The sequence below is a fragment of the Dromiciops gliroides genome, chromosome 2, assembly GCF_019393635.1.
Source record: "Dromiciops gliroides isolate mDroGli1 chromosome 2, mDroGli1.pri, whole genome shotgun sequence".
NCBI lineage: Eukaryota > Metazoa > Chordata > Mammalia > Microbiotheria > Microbiotheriidae > Dromiciops > Dromiciops gliroides.
The window spans coordinates 543,838,889-543,850,074 of record NC_057862.1 but is presented as its reverse complement, the minus strand read 5'-3'; the positions used below and the strand labels follow the sequence as shown (position 1 = coordinate 543,850,074).

Sequence of the window (11,186 nt, the reverse complement as noted above, 5' to 3'; positions counted from 1 at the left end):
TTAATCACATAGGTCCAGCCTCTGGTTTACTGGGAACAAATACTGATTCTTGCCACCTTGCCACTCAGACCTGTGCACAGAAAACATTGCAAAGGGGAAGGGGGAGGGAATGATTATTTACTAAGAACCTACTATGTGCCAAGTCACTGTGCGAAACACTATAAATAGTATTTCATTTGATCTTCACAACAATCCATTTTTTTTAATAGTTGAGGAAATTGAGAAATAGATATCAACTCTAAAGAAGTTTGGATTTTTTTTCCACTTGGGGAGACTGAAGAGGGGATTGAATGAAAATTACAAACAGTTTGATATTAACATGTTGTATTTTTTTTAATAATTTTGAAAATGCTTTTTATAAAATAGAAGGAATCTATCCCCCCCTTTCCCAGGGTAGCCATTCAAATACTTCAATAAAGACACCTATCACATGGCCTTGTGCCTTCTCTCCTCCAGGATAAACGTCCTCAATTTCCCCTACCTGATCCCCCACACAGCATGAACTCAAATTCTCCCTCACTCCCAGACTGTTCTTACCTAACCTTGATGTCATTGGTCCTCTTCGAGAATGAAGGAGGAGCAACATTTCCTCAGACTCAAGCTTTTGAAGTTGGTGTCAGGTGTACAAATATCTGACCCAAAGTCCCAGAAGGGGAAAGAGGAAGCTGGAGCAACTTTGAGCAGATGCAGGGAATCTTTGGTTTAAGGTTTGAGGAAAGATGCAGGTGAGTCAGCATGAATAAACTTTGAAGTGCTATGTGAATAGCTTGATGAATCATGGTGTCTAGTGTCATGAGTGTTTTGAGGTCTAGTGTCAAGTCCCTTCATTGTCTCTATTTCCTCATCTGTAAAATGAGAGATTATGTCTAAATCTCCTTTGAGTTCATCTTAATCTTATAATCTTATGATCTCTAAGCACTATATGACTCTATAAAAGCAGCCTTGCCAGGTCCCATGTCCAAAAAGCAGTGGCCCTGCTTTTCCTGGCTGAAAAGTGATGGTGGGAGGCAGCTTCAGCATGGAGGAGAGGTTCCCTTCCCATCCCCACAGCTTGGCTATCCTACTTTCCCTGCTCTCCTAATGATGTCTAGTGGGAATAATTTTGGACAATTCCTGAGAAAAGTTTTGGTCTTCTCCATGCTAGTGAAGGAAGTTGGGGAGAGGTTATATCATATTACAGACAGTTTAATATAGTGGAAAGGAGTGGATTTGGGGTCAGAGGTTCAAGGTTCAAAGACAAGCTTATGCCACTTATTATCTCTGAGAGGAACAAGTCACTACCTTCCCTCTGCGATTCAGCTTTCTCATGTGCAAAATGAGATGGTTGGACTAGATTATTTCTACCCCTGAGTCCTACTAACTCATTCATGATTCCCAATATTTGGAGTATTTTGCAAACGCTAAAGAAAATGCTATTTTTACTCCAACGCAGTGTCCATTATAGCTACAGAACTGTCCTCGAGGTGGGGGATACCTGAGTTCAGGTCTTGCCTCTGACTAGATGTGTAACCCTGGGTGAGTCATTGGACTCCTTGATGCCCTAGGCAATCCTTTCAGGATTATGGGTTATGGAACAATTGCCAATTTTCATTGGCCGAAAGAGTTTCCTTGCTCAGTGTTTCCTACACCTGCAAAATCACAGGTCTGAACGAAAACAACTCATAGAAAAAGACCATCTTAGCATATGAAAATCTCTAACAATCTTTAAGCGAACAGGCAGGAAGGCAAGTCACTTATCCTTTCTGGGTTTCAGTTTCTCCTTCTTCTTTAAAATGAAGGGGTTGGATTAGGTGATCTCTAAAATGCCTTCTACTTCTAAAACAATGATCAACCAAAGGAAGTACTCTTTGCAAAGATATATGTCTACATATATGTACATATACATATGTATGCATAAATATACACACGCCATGAAAGAGTAGTAGATTTGGAGTTAGAGAACCTGGTTTCAGATTCCAGCTTCACTGCTTATCTGCGGGACCTTGGGCAAATTATTTAACCTGTCTTGGTGTTAGTTTCTTCATTTGTAAAATGACGATATGCATTTATTAGTCATGTCCCAAAGAATCACCAACACAGAATTTTGAAAAGCCTGAAAAAACATTTTATTAAGAATATCTTACATAGCTTTCAAATATAATTAAAGAAGAAAGGGTGAATACAGGCACCACTTTAGATCCAGCAAGAAACCCTCACTTCTCCCTCTAAATTTGTTATTGATTATAAATAAAGAGTACATAGAATATTTCCTTTATATAAACAAATACAAAACCCCATAATAAATAAAACATTGTAACGTGGAGAACAACAGCCCTTCATTTTAATGAAGCTTGGTTGCAATGTACTATTTATTTCCCTCTGAGTCACTTAAAACAGGATTCTCCCTCTATTATAAAGAGAAATAGATGTCCTTCAAGTTAAAAAAATAGTGAATTGGGGCAGCTAGATGGCTCAGTGGTTAAAGCACCGGCCCTGAATTCAGGAGTACCTGAGTTCAAATCTGACCTCAGACACTTGACACTTACTAGCTGTGTGACCCTGGGCAAGTCACTTAACCCCCATTGCCTGCAAAAAAAAAAATAAAAAAAAATAGTGAATTGAAAGTTAAGATCAGTTCATGCTTTAGACATGGTATATAACTAGCTCCCCACCTCCATCCTTCCTCCCTGATATATCCCCAAACTCTTCTTCTCCTTAGCTGTCAGGAATAAAGAATAACTGATCCTGGGTTAGAGCCTCCCTTTGTTCCAGGGAAGACCCAGAGAGGGAGTCAGGCAAGGTTTTCTCATGGACCAGGAAGCTATTCAGTTTGATCTCCCCCCAATGCCCATCAAGGAAATGCCATACTAGAATGTGCACCATGGTGGTGGAGATGACAAGTGTCTCTCTTTTTCACACCAAAACTTTTAGCCTCAGCTTATTTTGTATGCAGTCACAGCTAGACTAACATCAGTTTCCATGGCAGACAAAATGGCAGTGTCTACTCCAAAAAGCTGGTGAGAATAGCCCAAGAAATCCCACCTCCAGTAAGGGACCATTTAACTGGGGTGGGGCCAAGGGCAAGGCCCTGCAGCCTAGTGATTCTGAGTGAGTCCATACTCTACCTGGCATAGGAACAACAACATTCAGAAAAAGTATTTTAAAATCACATTAGACCTTCAGACTATGAATTAACTCCAGACTTATTTTCATCTAGATTTTTCAACAGAAATCCATATTTTCAAAGTCCCTACATATATTTGAATTTAAGTCACCTCAAAGTCTAATGGTGATCCCAAGTAAAAAATACAGATCAGCAGTCAAAGGACCAAAAAGGGAAGAGAGAGGTATGGGGAGAGAGGGACAAAGTTTTTCTAGTTAGCTTACTGGTTCTTGGGTGTCCCAACACTTAGAAATGAGAAAGTTCTACAATGTTCAAATGGGCCACATAGTTGGGTTATGTCCAGTTTAGAAGGTTCAAGATGGAAGAAGCTCCTTCTTCAAAACCAATAAATGGGACAATGGGGTGTAGAACTTAGAAATATAATTTCCTGAATTCACTACCTGCCATAGTGATGACTCTTGATACTTCCCTGTGTCATTTTCCTTTACCAAAGTAAATTAAACTCACTAAGCCCCCAAAATAACAAAGCCCCCAAAATAACAAAGCCACTGAACCTGTGAGTGGTCTAGCAGCATCCTCTTCTAGAAATCCAAGCAATTGTCATCAAATATGTCTGCCTTATCAATAACTTCTGTAAACTTAGAGTTCTTAGCCAGCCTCTCCTTGCGTTCTAAGTCAGGGCTGCCAGTAGAGTCCTTTTCAGAGGTACTAGAGCAAGAAGACTTTTCATCTTTCTCAGAAGGGGAATTTTCAGGATACATGGTAAAAGCCTTGTTCTCTGAATTACTTTCTCTGCTAGGCTCAGCCTCTGGGCTTTCTGATTCTTGACAGTCTCCCTCTGAGCCCTCTTTTTCTGAACCTTTCTGTGATGCTTGAGAGCAGTTTTCAGTGGACGAGGTGCTGGAGAAGACGGTTTCTTTGTTTCGTGGGGAGCTTCTGAGAGCCTCAGGAGGATTGTTGGTCCTCACACTTCCATCACTTGCCTCTTGCTCAGAATTACTCTCTTCAGACCTTTCACCAGTCTGAGTTTCTCCTGGGATTTCCTGCCAGCTGCTTTTCTGGTCCTCTTGGCTTCTTCCCTCTGACTGTGACTCTGTTTGCTTCTCTACCTCAGCCTGTGGGCTGAGTGGCTCAGTGGCCTGAAGTTTGTCAGCACCATCTGATGCTTCTGAGCATCTATCCCCATCTCCTGTGGCTTCTTGCTCTGAATTTGCCCCAAATTCAGATGCAGGGCCAGTTTCTTTCTTCTCACTTCCATCACCTGCACTCTCTCCCTCATCTTGTTTTTCATCTTCATTGTCTTCTTCCAAGTCACTTTTGGCTTTTCCTTCTTTATCTCCCTCCTCACTGTTCTGGAGATCTGCTTCTCCCCCTCCCTCAGTCATTGTTTCCCCATGATTAGTCTCCTGCTCTTCCCCTTTATGCAGTTCCGACTCTCCGTCTTCTCTGGGGTTTCCCTCCCCTGCATCAGCTCCATCCATACATCTGCTAGATGCCAACCCTGGTTCGGCTTCATCAACAACCTCATTACCTGTGTGTTCTCTCTGAAGCGCTTTGCTCCCTTGCTCCTTGGTAGCCAGCTCAGCTGCTCCCTCATTCAACTTTTCTTCCTTCTTCTTAAGGAGAATTTGTTGTAAGTCAAAAGCCTTTCTGACAGGAGCATCTGCAGCTGGTGTTGGGTTCTTCAGAGACATACTAGTCATCTTCTTTCTTATGCAAGTGTCACAAGGGCAGAACTCTTCCTCCCCTTCTAGCTCCCGTAGATCATCACCCAGGGTGCTGCTGGACACCATGGCATCATTGAAGGCCAGGGAGAGATACCTCTTTCCTGGCGTTTTATTTTGCTCTGTGAAGGCTGAGTGGTTGTGCATACCCTTCAGGCGCCTCCTCCTTTGTTCTGTCTGCAGTGAAGTCTCCCACCTAAAAGCTTCCTTGGGGGGCTTTGGAAGCTTCTTCCCTGCCCTACTTTGGATTTTCCTAAGTTCTTTTTCTATGCTCTTTTGTATTCGTTGGTTTACCTCATTCTTTAATTCTATAATCATCTGGTCCAAAATTTCATTATTCTGTAAATTCCACCTGACCTTGAATTCAGACATGGCATTGACATAATGAGTCATGAACTCCTTCTCTATCTTCTTCAACAACCTCAGAACCCAGAGCGGATCAGGATCTGGTGAGGTGTTCTGGATAATAGATGCCCTCTTCACCCCAGTCCCCGAAGTGGTATTGACCACAGATTGCCCACTCACCACAGTAACTCCTTCAGTTACCTCTTTCAAAGGAGGGTCAAGTGCTTGGCCATCATGAACACTGTCAGAATTTGAATCATCTTTACTGAGGTTATGAACTTGCTCTGTTGGTTCCTCTGTGTTGACTGGGGGGCATGAATCTGTAGAGTCCCATTCTTTGGATGCTTCCCCTTCTTGTATTCCTTCCTCTTCCTGCATTCTTTCCATTAACACTTTCTCATCTTTTGTCTCTTCCGCTTGTTTTTCTTCTTCTTGAATCTTTTCTGCTTTCATTCCTTCATCTTGTGTTTCTCCCTCTTGCATTTCCTTTTCTAGCATTTTCTCTTCTTCCATCCCTGCTTCTTTTACTTCAGCTTCATCAACTACCCTCATGCTATTTTCCAACATCTGTTCTTTCAGGCTTTCATTGGCTTCATCCCTGCTGGTTACATCATGAGTGCTTCTTCCCTCTTCATCTCTCTCAGTCGATTGGACTTCCATTTTCACTTGGCCATTTGAGAAGGATCCCTTGTTCTCTTCTTTCACTAGAGTTATAGGATCTATGTCATCATGGCAGGTTGTGCTATCCCGCCCCTTCAAATTGGAACCCTCCATCTTTTCAGGGAAAGGAGCACAGTCCACCACACCAGCCACACTCCCTTCTCCAGAACCACCAGAGCCACTGCTGACATCTACCCCAGAAGATGACATTGGGGTAAAGTCACCAGTCAGTGGGGTTTGTGACAATCCCTTTGAGCTTGCCTCATCTGTCCTGGGGTTACATTCAGTCCACAGGGCTTGGAAGATGCTCAGAAGCTCTTGGTACTTGGGGGAGTTCATGTAGGTCAGCTGGTTCGTTACAGTCATGAGTTCTTCATCAAAGAAGTGTAAGCTGGCCAGGCAGGTGATCAGTACATGGGCAGAGTGGCTCAACTTCCTTCCCATGGTCTGCGACACTTCTGGCAAACTATTGAACCGGCCTAGCTTAGGGCTCTGCTTAGAGCTGAGCAGTGTTTTCATGATCTGCACAGAGCTATACAGTGTGCTAGGCAGGTCCTCCATCTTACTCAGGTTGGTTTTCACTCCCAAGTCCGCACATTCACCTGGATTGCCCTCAGCTATTGTTGCCGCAGTACTAGAAGACTTCTCTTCAGTAAGACTACCTCCTGCCTTTGGGCTAGCAGTATCCACCCTAGGGTTTTCATCTAATGGTGCTCCCCCAGAATCTTCCCTATCTAGGGCAGATTCTTGGGCCTGGGACATCTCTCCAGGAACTTCAGGAGAATCCTTGACACCAAGGTCCTCTTCTGGAGTTTCCACAGCAGCTCCAGGGCTGTCGTCCTGCATCTCATAGCTCATGAGGATGGATTCTTCTGGAATTTTGCTCAGCCATTCATAAACTACTTCCTCTGGAGATGCGCTGGGCAGGTCACTGGGTATAATTCCAGTGCTACTGTCTGGCTTGCCAAGATTCTTCTTCATTTCATAAGGCTTCCCTCCTCTAGAGTTTTTCCTTGGCATTTTCCTCCCAAGACCAGGGGAGGGGCCATCTTTCCTAGCTCTTTTGGTTTGATTTGTGGTCACTGATCTGGAACCAGGTATTATGGGACAAGACAAATTAAGATTGGTCTTCTCCTCCCAACTCCCTCTGCCCCCCAAGTTGGCATTCCACCTGCTGCTGCCTGAGGTGTACTTGACTGCAGTGAGTTTGCCTTTTCTGATGTGAGGCATTCCTCTGGGGGGAGTGGGGAGGGATCTGCCGGCTTCTGAGCCAGTCCAAGAGCCTGCTCCCCCACTGGCATTTTTCCTCTTAGCTGGAAGGACCAGCAGTTTATCACTGTAAGTACTAGAAGGTTGGGTTTTGCTGGATTGGGAGGAGCAGCTACTTCTGCAGGCATTTGATTCCTCCACCTGAGGTTCAATAATCTTCAACTCCAAAGAAACTCTAGGATGGTCCTCCAGGCTCTTCTCATCCCAAGACTCAGCAATACCTTGCAAGGCAGAAGAGTCTGATGTGTTTGAAGATCTTGGCTCTGGAGAGCTAACATTGGCTTTTGTGACTCCCCTCATCTTCTCCAAAAAGTTAGGATCTGAATGGCTGGAATTAGAAACATTCTCTAATTTCTTCTGATCTGGGTTATCCTCCCGAGTAATGGAGGCATCATTGAGTCTTGATAAACATTCTAAACAATGAGCAGAAGATAAAGAGGACCCAGGGTCCCTTGCAGTTTTCTGTTTAGCTTTAGATGAACATCTGGAAGAAATAGAAGTTTGATTGTCTGCCCTGGGCTTTTCTAGGAGGGGGAAACTGAACATTCTCCTTGGCAGGGACCTCTCGGGTGAGCCTTCCAAGATGTAGCTAGTCCCTTTATCCCCATTGCCCTTCATTTGTGGCTGATTGCTTTTGCTTCCCTCGTATACTCTGGAAGAGTGAGAGACATCATGTAGGGACCCATTACTCTTAGGGCTTCCCCATCCTTTGCTTCCACTGCATACTGAGGGACAGGAAGAGTGTGGAATGCAACTCCACTCAAGGTCACTGAACTCATCATTGACCATTGCCCTGGGCATCTTCCATACAGATCCAGAACCCGTATCCTGTATTATCCTGCAGTGTTCCTCCTCTTCAGTTTCCAGAACTTTATTCTTTAAGGAGCATGGGCCAACAAGGGAAGAACCAGAGCCCTCTTGAGCACTGTTCATCTGAGGGGTCGATTTCCTGCTAGGGCCACAAGATGGAGTAGAATGGGCCATGGTGGCTGTTCCCTTAGTTTCTCTTCCATAGGAACAGAAAGCCCCCTCCTGTCCAGGACTGCCACTTGCCTTCTCAGCCACATGCATTCTCTTTTCCCTGCACCTGGAGCATACAGATGAGGCAGAAATGTGCTCTGCTGCATCCTGAGCCTCATCCTCCAGGCAGTCCATTAAGCATGCCTCATTTCCCTTTTCCTTATCTGGGAGCCACTTCCTGCCTGTCTTAGTTCCTTGAGTTTTCTGATAGCTCTTCCTATGTGAGTCAGGCACCCCATCACAGGACTTATTGTTTTTCCCAATGGGGGTATATTCATGCTCCCCATCATCATCATCATCGCTTGAAGCAGCTGTGGCTAAGTTCCTTTGACCCGAGGCCAGGTCCTTATCACTGCATTGTACCATGCCTTCCAGGATCCCAGAATAACAAGAGGATCCTGGCGCACTGCATTCTAAGGGTTCTCCACCAGAAGTGGTGCAAAGACTGTCCCCAGAAGCCTTTGTTTGGTGGATGGCCTGTCGGAACAAGGAAGCCCCTGAGCAAGGGGACTGGGTAATCCAGGAGCTCCTCCCAGTTCCTGTTCCCTGTCCCTGAGAAACATGCACAGGATTTTTCCAGATTTCATATTTGGGTTGTGGCTGCTGACACCCTTGATAAGAAGCTTCCTCCAGCACTCGGGGATTGGTCTCATCTGGACAAAGGAAGGTATCTACCTCTGAAGATCTCTGCACATTATTCTCCCTAGATGGATGGAATAGGGCAACTCCACTGGGTCTTAGGTCATCCCCATTGGCTGCCATGAGATGGGTAGCTTTCCTAATATGGGTGGACCATTGGAGCATTTCCTCACTGAGTAGTCGGAATCGTACTTTCATCTCCACTGATAGGCTGCCATCTTTGTTCACATGAACCTTCTTCTCAACATCGTCTTCGTTAGCCCCAAAGGGGATGAGACCAGCAGACTTCTCTGGAGCGTTGGTATTTGTTGTAGGGACAGGGCTGCCACTCCTTATAGAGGCCCTAGAGCCATTGAGGTAGGACTTCTCCGATGTCAAGGAAAGCTGCCTTGATCTGTTGCTTGATTCAGACCTTGAATGGATGACACTCTTCTTGGCTTTCAGCTCCCAGTGGGCTGGTATTTAGAAAAGCAAATGGAAAAGATAAACAGAGAGAGTGATGAAGCACCAAAAATCTGGATAAGGGGGCGGGGTGGGGATAGAAGAGCTATTCAATGTAATGCATGGCACAAGAAACCCAAAGGGAATGCACAACTCTTTTGGTTGAATTCACATTGGGTTGCATACAATGTGACTTAAAATTAGAGGCTTTGGGGGGCAACTAGGTGGCACAGTGGATAAAGCACTGGCCCTGGATTTAGGAGGACCTGAGTTCAAATCTGGCCTGAGTCACTCGATACTACGTGACCCTCAGCAAGTCACTTAACCCCCATTGCCCTGCAAACAAACAAACAAACATATGAGTAAATGAGTAAATGAATAAATGAATGAATGGATAGATAGATAGATAGATAGATAGATAGATAGATAGATAGATAGATAGATAGATAGATAGATAGATAGATAGATAAATTAGAGGGTTCCTTCCAAGCACGGCCTTGGAAATCATTAAGTTGACAGAGAGTGTGCTTTTTCTTTGCACCCCCAGTATTTAACACAGAGACTGGCTGCTAGTAAATGTTTAATAAATGCTTGTGGATTTATTGATTAATTCCTATGGTGGTATTTGTCCTAACAGGATTTGACCTGCATTCAAATGAAGAACAGTGTTCAAATCAAAACAGTAGCCTGAGCATGTCTGGGAATCCCTAACGTCCTTTGTCAGAACAGAGAAATATACAAATAAACTGGCCATCGCAGTGTGGTAGAATAGAAAGGATACCCAGTTCTAGTTCCAACTTGGACACTAAGTAACTGTGTGTGCCCTTGGGTATCACATCACCTCAGCAAACTTTTTTATCGGGAAAATGAGGACATTGGATTGAATGTTCTCCCACATCACTTCCATGTGCTGTAAATCTGGGATAGGTAGTACAGAGTAGTGGGAAGTGTCTTGGATTTGAAGCCAAGCATGACATGGGGTCAAATCCTGCCTCTGATACTTCCTGGCTGTGTTGCCATGGGGAAATAACCTAACCTCTCTGAGCCTTAGTTTTCCTTATCTGTAAAACTGATGTATTAATAATAGGTAGGACTAAAGTGAAGTAAGCAGGACCAGGAGCCTAATTTATATAACAACTATTTTGTAAAGACATGATTTTGAAAGTATTAGGAACTCAGATGAACACAATGACTAACTAGCCACAGTTTCAGAACACTAATGATTAAACATACTACCCACATCCAGATAGAATGGTAGAGGTTCAGAGTGCAGATTGAGGCATATATATTATAAAATATGTATTATATAAAATATATGTGTGGTGCATATGTCTGCTCTGCATCCAAAACAATTGACATGCTCTCTAGGTATGTGGGTAAGAATGCCTTTCTTGAGATATTTCCTCTTGTTCCTAGCTTAGAAGAAAATAATTTTCCAACTGTTATGAAAGAGAAAATACATATATAATATATGTATTATGTAAAATACATGTGCATTTATATGTGTGTGTAGATACACACATGTACACACATATATGGCCCATATAGGTACTGATACATAGGCATATGTATGTATACACATTACATATACATATGCATTTTTAGTATGGGAATTTGTTTTGCTTGACTGTACATGTTCCTAATGTTTTCTTCTTCTTTTTTGTTTGTTTTTGTGGGGCAATGAGGGTTAAATGACTTGCCCAGGGTCACACAGCTCATAAGTGTCAAGTGTCTGAGGCCAGATTGAATCCAGGGATGGTGTTTTATCTACTGTGCCACCTAGCTGCCCCCTTTTCTTCTTTTTTCATTGTGGGATAGGGGAAAATGAAGGGAGAAAATGTAAAACTAAAAAAAAATTACTTGAATTAAAAAATAATAGCTAACATTATATAGTGCTTTAAGATTTGCAAAGTACTTTACAAATTATCATTTGATCCTCATAACTCTAGGAGGTGGGTGCTATTATTATCCTTATTTTACAGATG

The 11,186-nt window shown here is 43.4% G+C and overlaps 1 protein-coding gene across 1 annotated transcript in view; it reads right to left on the bottom strand.

Moving 5' to 3' along the window:
• Positions 1 to 3,684: 3,684 nt before the first annotated feature.
• Positions 3,685 to 11,186, bottom strand: part of RP1L1 (RP1 like 1) — a 58,110-nt gene continuing 50,608 nt past the window's right edge. Inside the window, exon 4 of the mRNA XM_043981747.1 lies at positions 3,685 to 9,215. Within this exon, the coding sequence (XP_043837682.1) occupies positions 3,685 to 9,215 (5,531 nt within the window). The remainder of the gene's footprint in view (positions 9,216 to 11,186) is intronic.